This window comes from Colias eurytheme, chromosome 21 (assembly GCF_061535395.1).
Source record: "Colias eurytheme isolate Ceu_HAF_F1 chromosome 21, ilColEury1 Martin Lab GWU primary, whole genome shotgun sequence".
NCBI classification, from domain to species: domain Eukaryota; kingdom Metazoa; phylum Arthropoda; class Insecta; order Lepidoptera; family Pieridae; genus Colias; species Colias eurytheme.
This window is the reverse complement of record NC_143000.1, coordinates 6,142,112-6,160,051: the sequence shown is the minus strand read 5'-3', so window position 1 is coordinate 6,160,051 and position 17,940 is coordinate 6,142,112. Positions and strand designations below refer to the sequence as shown.

The window sequence follows — 17,940 nt, the reverse complement described above, 5'->3', positions numbered from 1 at the left end:
AAGTGAGAATATAGTTTAGTTTATTGTGGTTAATACAAAAAGTGCCATTCCTAAATATTTCTTACACAAAAACAAAATTTAAATAATTCGAAAAATCATATTTCTACTTATTTTTTAGGTGAGTAACTAAGTAGGTACTTAAATATTGATAACTATTATTAATTATTATATGCTCCAGTCGTATTTTTGGACAAACCTTACGGACTTTAATTTTATTAACTAGATAGGTACTAAAAAGTAAAAATCAACATTTGGTTTTTATAACCGCTTCAGTTAAATTAAACATACGGTCTACAACTTATTAAATTTTCAAATATGTAGGTACATCACTCCCAATTTACCATTTATTCAAATTGAAATTGTACGATACGAGATTTGTATGTTTTTTGTATGTTATAAAATCTAATAAAATAACGATTTTCCGCGAAATAATACTAGATATAATTATTGAATTTCTACGCCTCGCTAACTCAAATAACGATTCGTATGAAATCATGATGATCTATTTCTTATAAATTTTATAAATTGAAGAACTCTGAGTAAATACTTACCGGTATTTTAAGTAAAGTAGGTCAAAGGAAATCGTCTAATTTATTCCAGGAAAAATGATTCCTATGTACATTATCGTTACTTTACCGTGTATCGGTTTAATCTACTGGTGGTATTGGAGATGGACCCACAGACAATTGTTAGACTTGGCGTCTCAACTTCCTGGGCCGAAAGCTTTACCGATACTTGGCAATGCCTTGTTATTCATGACGAAACCAGAAGGTAAGGAATATTAACCTGATTTCATGATAATAAAATTAAAGATGATAAAATAATGCTAAGAAGTTTTGGCTCTACATAATAGCACAATAATAGTGAATGCAAATAAAAAAAAAAGAAAAAGGATATTTACTTACAGGCCTTATTAGTTTTTACAATCTAGTTAGTGTAGTCACGTAGAAATCTTGTGTCACGGTGTTTGTGGTGAGGAGGAGATCTCCTATACGCACGGGCTCTATCGATTTTTATGAAGTTTTAGTTTGCATAATTTAGATTTTAGTATGTACTCACTTTGATGGATATGGTACGAACAACGCATTTATATTAAAGAAAAGTTCGATATTTTTAGAGGTTTAGAATTATTATTATTACTGATTAGTAGGTATTGTTTATTTTTTTTTCAGAGCAATTAAACAAAATCGCAGAATTGCTAGAGAAATATGGTGATTATGTCCGATTCTGGCTTGGACCAGATCTCATCGTTGGAGTAAAGGACCCAGCTGATATAAGGGTTAGTATAAAAAAATTGTTATTCTAGTCAAATGATTAAAATATCAGCTCATAGTTCTCTATTTTTTTATTGAAATAAACAACATCCCCTGACGATTTCATTTGGTTTAATATGCATTGTTTATTAGTTTAAGTTATGTATTAGGTACTTAGTTTATAATTTTTTTCGTGGAAAACAATTATCACGCACCTATTTAATATACCTACTGTGACGAGAATTATTTGTGGAGGAATATTTTTTATTAATTTTATTGATTAATCTGGAGTAAATGGCAAGCCATCAAGCCTGGAATGATGATGGTGATGATGAAAGGCAAGCCAAGCGCGTGACGAGCACTACCTTTATCTGACCCGGTGACAGGTGTCACTGATGTCGCTTTCTTTTATATAAACAATATATTCCGTATGAAAAGTCTGTGAAAATGTGACATTTCAAAATGGCGGCACGTAGTTCCAGTTTTTGCCACCGGGTCAGATAAGTTTGTGGCACTGTACCTTCTCTCGAACCGTCAGATTTTTCTGGGATATGTATAAACTAAGAATCATAAAACACGAAACAATAATAATTATAACAACGTCGGCGTCAACCTCAAAATATAATAATAATGAATACTAGATTAATAGGTAGTTACTGCCGTACTGGAATAAACAGTTTTATGGTCAATGAATATTTTTATTGCCTGCATACATTTATGAGCAACGTTTGTAATTATAGAAAATGATTATAAAATAATGGGAGGTACTTAGGTTCATAATCCATACTAATATCACAGACTAATAATAATATACTACGTATACAACTAATATTATAAATGCGAAAGTAACTCTGTCTGTCTGTCTGAGTAACAACTCAATCACGCCTAAACTACTGAATCAATTTTCATGAAATTTGGTATGGCGATATTTTGATACCCGAGAAAGAACATAGGCTACTTTTTATCCCGGGAAAATGACGCAATTCCGGAAATCCTACGGGAACGGGAACTATGCGGGTCTTTCTTTGACTGCGCCGGCGAAGCCGCGGGCGGAAGCCTAGTGTAACCTATTTGCTAAAAATTAAAATAAGTATATTCTTTTACAGCATCTTTTAACTAGCAATAAAGTGAATCAGAAAGGACCAGCATACGACTTTATGGTGCCATTTATTGGCAAAGGAATCCTTTCTGGAGGTACTAATATCAATAACTACAGAAAAAATTAAAAACTAAACTAATTATTTCAATAGCATTGAATTTGATATAATTTTCAGTAATAGAAAGATATTTTTATCATTTCTTAATTTTATTATCATTTCTTTTATCATTTCTTATTTTCTTATTCTACAGGACCTAAATGGCGCATGTATAGAAAAATAGCTAATCCTTCATACAATAAAAAATCCATTGAAATATATCAATCCACTTTTAACGAGGAAGCTGAAAGATTAGCCAATATTTTGCGGAGTAAAGACAATAACACATTTAACGTGTATTTTGATGTTTTGCAATGTACCACTCAGGCTGTATGTCGTAAGTTCATAGTTAATGTTAGTACTTAACTGTTTTCAAAAACATTTCTAAATTATAGAGAAATGCATTTATTATATATTTACCATCAGTGCCAGCAGTAGATATTACCCAATATTTTATATTTGTTTTTTAGGAACTCTCATGGGTCTGTCAAAGGAGGATATAAACAAAATAAGGAATTTACAGAAAGTTATATTAGAAACGCAAAAGTAAGTTGTTTGAAATGGACCAATGTCCATTATAATGCATCGTTTTTTGAAGTGAAACTTCTTTATCGGGGTTGGAAAAAAATTTAGTGTAACATTTTTTCGTTACGCGTGACATTTTTCCGTTACGCGCCATCTTTTTCTTATCCCTACCACGCGTGATTCGACGTATTTCTGTAAAGTTGCATATAGTAAATTATTTTTTGAAAAAATAAGGTCATAAAGAAGTTTCACTTCTTACGTGTGTATTTTTTATACATATATTACGCTCTCTCACTCTTCCTCTCTCTTTCAAATCCTTTTTTTAAATAAAAATGTCACCAATCATCGTGGGTATACAAGGCTGTTACAATCTAAAATCCTAACATCTGAAACACAAATTTACACTTTTATTGTAGGAGTAGAAGAATTCATATAAAAAATTACGTTTCTTTTCAGTATGTATGAAATGATGTTCATGAAAATGACTCGATGGTGGCTACAGATACCTGTAATATACTGGCTGAGTGGAAAGTTAAAAAAACAAAATTATTATTTGAAAATTATTGATGAAATGATATCTGATATAGTTGAGATGAGGCGAAAAGCAATAAACGAAGGAAAGTTTCACGAAGACGGTATGGGAATTGTCGACCGTTTTATTTTGAGTTGTAAACCACTGAATGAAATTAAATTGGAAACATTTGCATTGTTTACGTCGGTAAGTATTATTTATTTATTTTGTTTACTCTGACTTGTAAATTGTAGAAAATCGCCTCGTATTTATTGTCGCATTAGATTACATTATGTATCTTTAAATAGATTCGTTTTTATTCTCGTTTTCTTGCGAAGGGCCTAAAGTATTGCTTCTTTACTAAAAAAGCCGTGGCAATAAATACCTAAGTACTTACGATATAATTTTTATTTTAACATATAATTATTGTCAAGGATAAAAATTAAAACATTGGAGTAATGAATATGTATTGATACAAAGTAAATCATATACATTTTCTGGGCACTCGGATATCCTTGCGTTTTCCTATTCACAACTAATTATATATCTCCTTAGTTATAATAAAAAGAAGAACTATTTATTATAACAAACGTATTTCTTTATGGCATAAACAATTACCGAGGGATAATTTCGGGAATAGCCGTATATGAAAGAGAAGAAAGTCCTTATAAGGCCCTATATTGAGATGTTTAAGGTATGTTATTTTTTCAGAGTCAAGAGGCGTCTGCTAAAATAGCTTCTGGTGTTTTGCTGTTCTTGGCTCATCTTCCAGAGTGGCAGGTACGTATATTACCTACTCCATCTAAGAACAAGCTAGAAAAGACAAGAGGACAGATAAGGATTCCATCATCAATAAATCTCCAAAATGCTGTTAACGCTGCAGCTGCCGCGCTTATGAGGAAATTAATACAAACAACTATATATCTTTATCGACCTTTTTAAAAACTATAATATAATTAAAATGTACAGGAAAATCATTAAATTTTGATTTCTAGAATTATTCAGATTAATAAGCTTATTTCTGGGTTGGTTTTGATTTATGTTGAACTTTATTAAAAATAATAATTAAATGAACTAATTTTATTTAAATTTTTATTTAAATGCAATTATATATCTACAAAAACTCTTGCAAATGTTCTTATAGAAATAAATAAACACAATTTAGTATTTACACATCGCATGTCTGATTCTTCAGGAGCTTGCAAAAAATGGCATAATTTATCATTAATTACGACCTCATTAATGTCCATGTCCATATATTAAAATGACAATAGATGTACCAAGTGTAAATAATCGTAATTATTTGTTATATAACAAAAGTCATATTAAAACAAATAATTACGATTATTAATTACTTACTAATAATTATTTAGGTACTTATAATAATATATATTTAGGTATAAAATGCATTTTTCTCCACGTAAAGTAGCTTTTACTTTATGTAGCATTAGCTACCATTAATTTTCTATGCTTTAGGTACTATTACTACCTATTTTATTATTTACAGTAATAGAGTATGGATAAAATATGCTAGAAAAGTTAGGGTCAAAAGTAAAACGGCATTTTAAATAACTAATTAAATATTATTATTACACACACAGTGTTTATTATTTAATGGATTCCTATTATAATCTAACCTGTAGGTATTTTCCAAGAAACTGGTCTACGAAGAGATAGTTCAAGTTTTGGGACCTGATGAAGATGTTTCTGAACAGCAGCTGAAGAAATTGCAATACCTGGACATGGTGTACAAAGAGGTTCTACGGTACCTGTCTATTGCCGCTCTTATACAACGGACTGTTGAAGAAACTATTACTATTAAGAAAGGTCAATATAATTTTGGTAAAAACTCATTAGACCATAAGACTCCTTCCTCCTCCCTTACTCATTTGAACTTAAACTGACGCCTTTATTTATAACGTTTACTTTTTAATCTATGTTAGAACCTAATTCAAGCTAGAAGGCTACATAAATAGACCGTAGGTACCTACTATTAATAGGTAATACTAGGTATTAACTATACGCATAATTAAGGTGCTATGCTTCAACACATTGTATTATAATATTATCTGTTGCTTAGATACTTCTGTTTTAGTCACTTTCCTTGTGTTTTAAGACGAGTCATATAAAGACACGCTTAGATGAAAAATCTTATTAACTTTCAAAAATATAACCCTATATTCCAGGTACGATAACATTACCTCCTGGTACCGTAGTGGCGATACCAATACAAGATCTCCACCGGGATACGAGATTTTGGGATGAACCCCATAAGGTCAAACCAGAAAGATTCCTGCCTGAAAACATGAAAAACAGAGACCCCAACGCTTTCGTGCCTTTTAGTTTGGGTGCTATGGATTGTTTAGGTAACTATGTGCATATTTTAAATAAGAATTTGTTAAAATTGCTCCACTAGCAATGCCCTGCGGTTTCACCCGCATAAATAGCGATATGCATTGCTGACTCAAACTCCCTAAATAAAATTAGAGTAAAAAAAAATAAATAAATAGCGATATTGTGACTTCAGGTTTAATTTTAAGAGCGAGCGCCCACGAGCAACTTAGTTGCCCGGCAACTATTTTGTCTCTGTCGCTGTCTCCTCGCAAAGTTTTGAACGATGCGCTCACGAAAGCGACAGCAACGCAACTTTTTCTTTAAAATTTTCTTCATTTATCAACATGGTTTTCGAAGAGACGGTTGTGGTCTGTGCTCTTGTCCCGCATAGTTCCCATTCCCGTGAGATTTCCGGGATAAAACTTATCCTATGTGTTAATCCAAGTTACTCTCTATATGTGTGCTAAATTTCATTGTAATCGGTTCAGTAGTTTATGCGTGAAAACTGAAAACCATACATACCTACAAACCTTTCCTCTTTATAATATTAGTATAGATATGTAATCGTAATTGTAAAAAGTAAATTAGTTTTTATATAATACTTTTTAGTGTATTTTTCAACATGAATCAAACGAGCCCAAACTCGATAAAGTTGAGTCAATATATTACTAAGTTCCTATGACCACCTTCCGACTCCATCATCAAATCAGCTCTATGTCATAATAATGTTTCATCGTTATCCAATTTACATGCGTATACAAAATTTCAGCTCAATCGGTTACCTGGAAATGAATCAAAGTTACTTGCTACATTTCAATTAAGTCATCGAGACCAGACAAAAATGCTCATAAAATAAAAACTACTGGGCTTATCCGAATAAAATTTATGGGACCAATTCCACACCATTCCGCACCAAAAAAAAAAAGAATCACGTAAACCGGTTCAGAAACCTTGGAGTAATTGGTATACATACATACAAAAAATATACCGGCCGAATTGATAACCTCCTCCTTTTTTTTGAAGTCGGTTAAAACTACTGTGTACGAGAATAAATACGTTGACATAAATACGTATTATCGCTACGCCGGTTACGCGGCAACTGGCCGGCGGCCGCCGACAGGCAACATTTTTGTCGCCGTGCGCGCACTTGCATTGAAACCAATAGATAGGGCGACAGTTGCGTCGCGGGCTTGTCTCCGAACCCGCGGACAAAAAAGTCTCCCGGGAGTTGCGTCGCTACGTACGCGCACTTTCATACTAGCCCATGGCTGGAGAGACAAAATAGTTGCGGAGACAAAATTGTTGCGGAGACAAAGTTGCTCGTGGGCGCTCGCTCTAACCGTAGCCGTATACATATTTTATTTTCTGTAGATTGACACTTAAAAATTCGTTATATCTTTTGAATGGAATATCCATTTTTTTAATTTAAAAAGTATTTTTAAATAAGGATTTATATGTATGTATATGTGTATGGATAACATGGTTTGATTACTGTCTGCACTGCACTTCTAATTACTTTTGAAAACGTAAAAAAGTTGCTGTAGTAATATAACTCCTGAAGATGGACATATAATATTATCACAGTATTACAATATTACAGTGAAACCTGGTTAAGTGAGACATCTAGGGACCAGCAATTTCGTTTCACTTATAGAGGTATTCCACTTACCCAGTGTCTCAGATATACAGGTATAAATAAATATCTGTCTCATTTACAGAGGGTTCCAATAATAATTTGACATTTTTCAAATAAACATCTGTATGATAGTAAAGTGAAACTAAAACTGAAGGTAATTGAAGCTCAAAATTTGTACTTACGTACTTGGAATTACGTGTGGAATTTGTCGGTAGAATAAGAATGAGTAAACAAACAATGTTATCTCAGTTACAGAGGTTTATGCATATAAAATTTACTTGCTGTCTCAGTTATAGAGGTAACTATGATGATAAATCGAAAGAACAAATCCCAGATATAGAGGTTTACCTCGTCCCACTAACAGAGGTAATTCAGTGCCAAAGTGTTGGGACCTCAGCATGAGTTCCAGTTATGGAGGTTTCTCACTTATCCAGGTCCCACTTAACCAAGTTTCACTGTATATATTATGGTATCGCGGACTGTCTTGTCGATATTGATCCATTCTATAATACCGTAGAACATTTTTTTGTTCTATATTCAATAGATTCCGCAGCGCACGTGATGACAGAATTTTTACTAAGGAATTTTTTACACCTTGGGTTACATTATTGCATTTTTATTTTTTGGTAAGGATCTCTATTTTTTTTTTGAAAATGCAATATAGCCTATGTTGCTCAGTGAAGATGCAGCTTTCTAATGGTGAAAGAATTTTTGAAATCGGTCCAGTAGTTTATGCGTAAAAACCATACATACATATACATACATACATAATTACAAACCTTTCCTCTTTAAAATATTAGTATTGAAGAACAAAATAAATATAACATTTTGAATGAAACTAATGTTAATGCGATATTTTTATAATAAGTATATGAGAGCATCCAAAGCTTCCAAAGAAATGAAGGTCGCTTATATAATGCAATAGTTTCAAAATTCTTGTATTTTAAATGTTAAATAATTAAGGAAAAATATATAGTTAATTTCATATTTTATGTCTTGATTTTATTATGTATAATAATATATTAAGGGCCGATTTTTCAATGCTTGGATAAAACTTATTCGTCGAATAATGTATAAAACTACCATTTTAAAAACGTATTCTAATTGCCCGTATTTGACAGTTTACGTGACATTTTAACATTATCGTGTAATACTTTATTGGACGGATAAGCTTTATCCAAGCATTGATAAATCGGCCCTAAATGTAGGTAATAAGTAAATAGAACAGTCGCACTGGGTGACTTTTTCCTGTGTCTCAGTTTTTTTTTTATATGTAAATAAATATAACTAGGTAGGTTTATAAATACGAAAAAAAAAACTCGCTCTTATTGGATATTTCATATAATTATTATTGTACTGAAACCGATCCTTGATAAGTGTAAAAATTTCGTTTCAAGTGGATTAAAATCGAATCATCGATCTAAAAAAATCGGCACTAATAATATAAAATTTCAGGCACGTTAATAATACAGGTGAAGGTAATAATATAAAAGCATGTTAAAAACTAAACCACCCTTTAATTATGTAATGTTTAGAACTGGAAAAAATAAATGGGACAAGAATTGTCAAAATCGTTTCTCCTAGTCGAAAGTTCTGCGCGATAACCTAAAAAAATACAGTCAAATTGAGAACCTTCTTTTTATGAAGTCGCTCGCTACATATACTAATCAATTTATATTTTCACTTGATCACAGGAAGGGTTTATGCAACGACGCTTATAAAAACAATAATTGTTCGAGTCCTGAGGCACGTGGAATTAACAGCTGAAGGGAATCTGGAAGATCTAGACTTGCATGTGGCTATATCTGTGAAGTTCGCTAAAGGATACAATCTACGCGTAAAACCTAGATCTTAGGACTTAGGACATATTGAGATGGCAGGATGTACAATTATTACAGTATTTTGTATAATATGATAAATGTAATTTGTAAATATAATGTTGCGTGTCTATAGATTTGTTTTATTCTTTTCACTCAGCTTCTGTTAAAAGAATTAAATATGTACGTAGGTACTTACATATTAATTTTTTTTCGATTCATATTAAATTTTTATCAAGATCGATCTACTGACCTAAATTATTGTGACTGGCCGAAAAAGTCCGAAATTGTAGGTATAGAAGATTGTTAATGTAATACATAGTTTATTTTTTAGCCTAAGGACTAAAATGTACCTACCATGGAAGAAACATGTTCACACGACACAGGGAATCCTATTGTGTGGGAGCAACTAGCAAGGGTTTTCAATTTCTATGTACCTATCTTATATTTTGGAAATAAAGTTATTGTTTATTGTTTAAATATGTATATTATAGGAAAATCTGGTTTTATGATACACTAGTTGTGCCCCGCGGTTTTACCCGCAGTGCTCCGCTATTGTTGTTCTTAGCGTGATGATATAATATTATAACCTATCTAGCCTTCCTCGATAACTGACCTAAATGTCGACAGTGAATCTTCCCTAAAATTTGAATTTGCGGGACTTTTCAGAGTGTACAGGAAGTTTCTATTTTTAAAACTTTACACACGTACCTTCCTAAGCAAAAAATCGATTTAGAAAGTTATTTTATTTTAAGGATTTTCTGATGACACTTCATTTAAATTTTAATTATAACATATCGGTTTACAATTGAATTGAACTTGAAATTGTAGTAGCCTTCACCACAATCCACATACTTAGGTAAATTAATATTATTTTGTTATAATCCGCCCAGACATTCAGCGTTAGCCTTACCAATTATTAGTCTTTTTAGTGGATGGCCCAGTTGCAGTTTTATTATTAAACTAGCGGTCCGCCCCGGCTTCGCCCGTGGTACATAATATTTACGTTTTCTCTACATAAGAACCATCCTCGTACTTCAAGGAATATAATAAAAAAAGAATTATCGAAATCGGTTCAGCCGTTCTCGAGTTATGCGCTTACCAACACATTTTGCGATTCATTTTTATATATAAAAGAAGAAGATTATGTGCCTACATTTGACGTATTAAATGTACATGGCATTTTATTATATATACCTAGGTACATCTTTCACATTTAATCGCTACAGAACCCTAGCGATGAGCCAGGGTCGTTCTTAGCTGCTATAGTTAAATACCAATAAGCATTTGTAGTAATTATTATAGAAAATAACATTTACACGTGTCTCAAGTTCTATTTAGTATTCGTCCTGACAGCAATCAAGTCTCCTTGCGAAGCGTATAATTTTAATTTATATTTCCTCAACATTTATTTTACGTTGGTTACTGTGTTGCTTAGATCATTAAGTACCTAATGATCTAAGCTGTGTTGTGATCTTTCAGGAAGGTGAGATCTATTTTTGTTTTCACGTGAATTACCCTTCATATTTTAAAACAGATTTAAACTAGGTATATGTAGTTACGTGATAAAAATTGAAATTGCAAATTCCCATTTTTTAAAATTCGTCATGATGAATCAATCTTGGTCCTAATTTTAAATTGTAACGTGAATCACAAATCAAATCAAATCAAAATTGAAAAATCTTTAAATTAGAACCTTGCGTGTTCATTCTAACTAACGATAGCTACGATATTTTTACATTATTGACGAACCATTATTCTTAATTGTAATAATCAAAATAGAGCGATTATAATTAATTATAATCGCTCTACATTTTGCCCGAAAAGCTCCCATTTTTACGTGGAGGTAAAAGAATCTTCTGTTACAACTTACAAGTCGTAATTTATACTACTGAGTCTTTTATTTTTATATTATATTATAATAATATTAAGAAAGCATAATATATGTAATAGCGAGGAAACCCGCTCCGGGCCCGCGGGCCCGCGATGGTGAAACCGGTGCCGCACCTCTCTACACCCCTAGCCGCTCAGCTGATGTTGCCCCCTTGTTGCCATTATCGGTAACCTTTTTGGGAGCCCATCGACCGAGCTGGCGAGTCATCGTCTGCCATTACTTTCAATTTTTAATATTTAAAAGGTAGACGTCCATAGTCCCCATATAACCAACTTACCAATCCACCGAACACGTCCTTTCCATAGCCCAGATTTTTAATTCCCATATTTTGCAATAGTCCTACATTGGCCACGGACTGCCCAGGGCTGTATCTCTACATACATATAGTTCAGTCATGGGCAGGCTGCGGCTGATATTCCTTAACACATTAAAATTCTCTAAAGGGCCTCTGCGTGTTGGCCCTGTGTCCCCACGTAAGCCTCCCAAAAGACCGGGCATCTTCCTTCTGGTGATACCCGTGTATTATGGAGTGGTTAAGAAAGCATATGAAATGTATTTCGTTCCTTTTAGAATATCTATTAAATTTAAGAAGTGTCTACAATACATGTAGAACTTTGAAATTTTTGATCCTACTGATCCCACTTAATAACTTCTCTTTACAGATATAAATTTAAAAACATGTTCGCGCTTCTATCCCTAACAGTAGGTATTATTGTGTTATCTCTTTGGCTGCGATGGAGGTATATGAATAGTAGATTGTTGGAAATTGCTGAGAAAATACCTGGACCTCCTGTGGTGCCACTATTAGGAAATGCTCTAATGTTTATGGCGCGATCAGAAGGTAACCTTTATTTTGTTGGATGCTATATTGCTATTAATTATAAAAGTGGATTCTATTAGTAAATAATATATCAATATTCTTTGAGAATTGACTATCATATTTAAAAAACTATTTATTTTTATTAAGAACTTTTCAGTTATGATAATTGATAATATAATTTTATCACATGAGCCACGAATATATAGTCTATTATTATTAGTATAGCCACGGTACACAATTATTTTTTAAACAAACAAGGATTTTCTCTGTTCATCACCGCTCTGTAACTCATAATTTAAAATACAACATCAATTGTTTTTAAGGAAATTTCTTCATGTACCAACATTATTTACTTTCACACTGTATTGGCAAAATTACCTACTAATTTTGAGGAAGGTCATCCATATCAAATCTCAACGCAATAAAACAATAATTATTATTCTATTTTATATTATTATTATAATTACCGTCCTTAATCCTTTCATAAAACTGTTAACTATGACTATAAAATATTATTTAATGATATAAAACCTTTAACCCGGAAAATCGCATAAATACCACAGACAACATAATTATATGTTTGATATATAAATGTTCATCTACTCATATTATATACTAATCACAGAACATTTATTTTATATCCCTATACTAATTGTACAGCTGTTTATCCAGAACATGCCGCGAAAACTTAAGTATTTTTAATTAGGTTTAACAGTTTTTTTTTTTTGTAGAGATTTTAACATTTCTTAGTAACTACATACACAGTTTTGCATGTTCAATCTCTTCAGACAAAAAACAACCCGACTACTTTAATTAAACTGATAGGTCTACTTAATTTTAACATGTCTTAAAGATTGGTTGTTGTTGGAAAACTTTTAAAAATCGAACGAACGCGTTTTAAAAAAATAAAAGTAGGGTAGGTAAATAAAGGTAGTTACAATTTATTTCCGTTATATAAAAAGATCGCCATTGCTTTAACAGCACTATCAAATATGTAGACTCAAATAATTTGAGTCTTATGCATAGATAATTAATAGTCTACAGTCTACAACAGTGATTATTTTTTGCAGATATTCTCAATGTAATGAAACAAATAATTATGGATCATGGCGAAATTATACGAATCTGGTTAGGCCCGGAACTGAACATTGTGGTCGTCAATCCAGATGATGTAAAGGTAATTTTTTGTCTTATTTGAATGACTATTTGTTCCCATTTTCAAATGCTCTGCTAGAAGGATAGTTACTTGCTCTTTGTCATTACCACAGAACTTGCCGAACATAAAGTTACATAATATTAACTATTAAGTATGTATGCAAGTAATCCGTATATATAAATATTGTTTCTCTACACAAACCTACTATTATTTGCTGATATTTAATACGCAGAAAGGCAACTGAAATAAAGTTGGTTGATTTCTTTTAAAGGATAGCGTTAAAGTCCGTAGGATAATATACCTATCCCATCACCTTCATACAAATACAGAGGGCATATTTTTTGACAGTCTCTCTACAATCACACGTTAAGCCCAAGTATTACACTGATTACTACTTAGTTTCTAATACGAGAAGACGGCAAACTAAGTAAATACTTAATTACACAACATTTTTATTTCAGACACTTTTAACTAGTTCTAAGACGAGCGTGAAAGGTCCACTGTATAAATACATGGCGGATGTATTAGGGAGTGGCATATTAAGTGGTTCAGGTAATATTTTACTCATGACAAGAAAATCAATAATTAAGTAGGTACTTAAAAGCTCCTTTTTTTTTTTATAGTGGGGAAATCTTCCAAAGATACCCACGGCCCCCGGGGAAGGAGCCGTGGGTTATGTCGGATTCTTACCGTCTAAACTGTGTTCCGTCGAGCCGCTTTAATGATGGGGCCGCGGGTATTTGTTGGAATTCTTTCGCGACTACTTAAATGCTCCTACTATCTTTTTTTAAAAGAGAGAAAAATCTAAGTGATCACACTTCCATTTTACCATGGTAAAAATAATACTTTACGACACTTTACGTAACTCTTTAAGGTCGTCGTTGCAGATTACTTACTTTTGTAATCGATGTCCTGTGAACTAGAGACTGAAACATTATTTTCATTTTTGCATGTCTATTGTCTATATTACCTACCATTAATTAATATGCCACTATAAAATAATTATTAATTTCACAAAACAATACATTTTAACAGGAGCCAAATGGAGAAGACACCGCAAGATAGCTTCTCCGAATTACGGGAAAAGGACTATTGATGGATATACAGCAGTATTCACACAAGAAGCCAATTTTTTACTCCATAACTTGAACTCAATACCAAGAGGAAAACAGATTAATATTTACAAAGAAGTTGTTAAATGCACCACATATGCCGTATGCCGTAAGTACATACTTACCTATAGGCAATATTTTATTTATACTTACCTATATTATATTAAAAATTTATATGAGGTAATTACGTACCTATTTATATGGATATATGGATTAATTTTATTAAACTGTATTACTTGAGACTTCGGAAATCATATACATCAGATAAAATATATGTATGTATATACTAAAACTTATTTAATTTATAAGTACTGTGGTTTTTACTTTTCAGAAACATTACTAGGCTTGACCAGAGAGGAAACATTACAAGTTTCCCATCTTCAGCAAATAATTGATTTATCTCCAAGGTAGGCTATTTATTATATTTTATCCTGTATAATTAATTAGATAACTCCACATGCGTGTACTTCACGTTTTTACGTGAAAACCATCTTTCTTGTCACGCCCATATAGTTATGTTTCTAAAAAAAGTGGACTAGGGTCATTGAGGTATTATTACTACGTATAGAGCATGTATAGAGAGGACACGAACAAAATATGTGTGACAAGTCCGGCAGTGCGCGCGTGGGGCGGATCATGTACGAAGATTATTCCTTTTGCCGTATTATTTGAATTCTTAGTACAATATCTCAGCACACACGAAGGCATTTTGCACGAAGGCACATTTCAGAGTACGTAGTACGTGTACATAGTACGTGTTGACGCGGCAAGCGGGGGGCACAGCTCGGTACAGACTAAATGAGTTTGTGACATTTGCCTCTAACTAGTGTGAAGTTGCCTCAATGACTAGGGCACAGTGCACACAAAATTACATCTTTGGTTTAGCCAAAGAAACCGTAAGATGCAGAGATACATTCATGCACCGTAAAACAAAAAGCTTTTTTTAATTGAACATTTGCTTTTATCAAACCACAAGGATTATTTACGAAACATCTTTATTAAATAGACTAATTATCAATAATTAAAGTAGTTAACGCTTGTTCGTTTATATTTTTACAGCATGTACGACATTATATTTAAAAGAATGACGCAATGGTATCTGCAGATAGATCCTGTATTTTGGCTGACAGAATTACACCGTTCTCAAAAGAACTTCATCAAATTAATGTTTGAGTTTGGAAATGATATTATCGGCTTCCAGAACAAGAAGCTGAATGCACTGAAAAACAACAATAATGAAGTACCTGACTCGGAGGATGATGATGTGAATAACGAGGGATTAAGTATTGTAGATCGTTTGATACTGTCCAATGAACTTACAAATGAAGAGTTAGTACAAGAAATACTCACTGTCTTCACTTCGGTAAGTATCAACAGGAAACTAGAAAATCATTAAATGCCTCATTTACCTGCCCCTTTTATGCTAAATTTCAGAGAACAATCTAAATTTTAAAATCCATCTTTCACGCGACGCTAGATTTATGAAACTTTTAAACTAAGTAATCTAATTTTTTTACAGAGTCAGGAAGCTTCTGGAAAAATATGTTCGTATTTGCTGTTAATGATGGCATTACATCCAGAATGTCAGGTAGGTAGATAATAATATGATTACCCCGAATGTCTTTAATTTAATAATATGTTAATGAATGATAAGTGATTCTGATAAAATAAAATACCTATATAACGTTTTTAACGGTATTCATTCCAATGATTTATTATACATATAACATCTACACATTGAAAAAAAATTGTAAATACATTTGCAGGAAACTCTATACAAAGAAATAAAAGAAGTAATTGGTGATGAAGACAGAGATATAACTGAAGAAGATTTCAAAATAATGCCATACTTGGACATGGTATATAAGGAGGTGATCAGATTGTTCCCAATTGGAGCAATAATACAACGAACAGTTCAAGAAGATATCACCATAAGTAAAATCTCTCTTATTATAAATTTCAGACTAGCGGCTTATTTTAATCGAACCATGCTGGTACTGAAGTACCAGCGTGGTTTGGAGGAATATTATAAAATGAAGAAATACTATAAAAAAATAATTAACGAAATCGGTTCAGGCGTTCTCGAATTTTGCGGTTAGCAACACAATTTGGCGGTTCATTTTTTTATTTTAGAGAAGATAATTTAGAAAAGAATATGTACATGTGTCTTGTTTTTATATCATTAGATGCAAAAATAATTATGGATGCCGACATATAACTACAGTGGTAGAGCCTTGGTAGAGCGAATGAACTGAGTTTAAATTCCACCTTATACCTAATATTTTTGTTCTATTCAACATGATAGGATGCCGCTAATTCAGCACAATAAAATATACGAATTAAATGTTCATCTTCTATGTTTATATAAGACAAAAAATTAAATCTTAGATTCTGTAATTATTTATGCAGCAAAATAAACCTGGTAATTTATTTTATTGGTATAGAGGAATTTTTCTTTACAGGTTCGTGTACAATCCCTGCAGGCACTACCTTAGCTATACCAATTTACCACATTCAACGCCATGAGGGGTTCTGGAAAAATCCAGAAGCTTTTGACCCAGATAGATTCAACCCTGAGAATTCTAAATTGCGGCATCCTTATTGCTATTTACCATTCAGTTTGGGCCCTATGGATTGTATAGGTAATTAATAAAAACTGTTTTAAAACTGTATTTAAATATAACTAATATTATAAAAAAAAAACACTTATTTTGTTATCTTTATTTACAGGAAGACATTATGGTACAAAATTAATAAAAACTATAGCTATTCGAGTACTTCAAAAGTTTGCATTATCTTCCAAAAGCAGTTATAAGGATCTGCGATTGACAATTGCAATATCTGTATATTCACTTGATGGATATCCAGTTATTTTGACTCCAAGAAATATATGAAGATTTTTTTTAGAATGTTAAAACGTATAAAATGTGGAAATATATTATAAAGACGGGAGACCGTTGTCGACTTGTCGGGAATGTACTTAAACAATAATTTTTAAATTAAAATAAAGATTTAACTTAAAATTGAATTTTTATTTATTTAACCTTGATAATACCCAAACAACAGTAAAAACAATTGAAGGTACCTATTATCACCATTTTATATAACTAGCCACATACATCCATACTAATATTATAAATGCGAAAGTAACTGTCTGTCTGTCTGTTACTCAATCACGCCTAAACTGCTGAACCAATTTGCATGAAATTTGGTATGGAGATATTTTGATACCCGAGAAAGGACATAGGCTACCTTTTATTGCGAAATATGTACTTATCACGGGCGAAGCCGGGGCGGACCTCTAGTATTTGATAAAACAGGGGTAGCCCCGCTAGTATCGATCTCCTAACTAAAGACTAACTAAACGATTCGATTGAATACGGAATTGGTACTATTGAAAACTAAAGCACACAAGAGCCTTATCGAGCTGTGGTACAATACGAATTTAATCTCGATCTACTTTGATAATACCTACCATTAGATCTGGGTATAAAACTCGATTTGATTGCATTGAGTTTTAGGTTGCAAATTTTATTGGTAAGGTTCCTGCTAACGTACCATGTTTTAAATCAGAATTATTTCCAATGTGGGAAAGAGATGGCGCTAGACGGAATAGCCCTTTCCTTTTTAAACACTGGAAATAATAATAAACCATGAGTTTATTAATAATTATTGTGTGCCTTTTA

General features: G+C 32.3%; 2 protein-coding genes across 2 annotated transcripts; both read left to right on the top strand.

The window, feature by feature from the left end:
• Window positions 1-601: 601 nt before the first annotated feature.
• On the top strand, window positions 602-9,403 carry LOC149899174 (cytochrome P450 4C1-like). The gene is made up of 10 exons (XM_090114287.1): window positions 602-771; window positions 1,173-1,279; window positions 2,360-2,447; window positions 2,604-2,786; window positions 2,920-2,995; window positions 3,431-3,692; window positions 4,197-4,265; window positions 5,141-5,312; window positions 5,672-5,851; window positions 9,150-9,403. Exons 1-10 carry the CDS (start codon window positions 606-608, stop codon window positions 9,308-9,310), a joined length of 1,464 nt encoding a protein of 487 aa, XP_089970413.1. The 5' UTR covers window positions 602-605; the 3' UTR covers window positions 9,311-9,403.
• A 2,405-nt stretch (window positions 9,404-11,808) lies between these two features.
• Window positions 11,809-17,187, top strand: LOC149899173 (cytochrome P450 4C1-like). The gene is made up of 10 exons (XM_090114245.1): window positions 11,809-12,007; window positions 13,057-13,163; window positions 13,604-13,694; window positions 14,178-14,363; window positions 14,586-14,661; window positions 15,314-15,617; window positions 15,774-15,842; window positions 16,021-16,189; window positions 16,717-16,896; window positions 16,985-17,187. Exons 1-10 carry the CDS (start codon window positions 11,845-11,847, stop codon window positions 17,146-17,148), a joined length of 1,509 nt encoding a protein of 502 aa, XP_089970371.1. The 5' UTR covers window positions 11,809-11,844; the 3' UTR covers window positions 17,149-17,187.
• The last annotated feature ends 753 nt before the right edge of the window (window positions 17,188-17,940 follow it).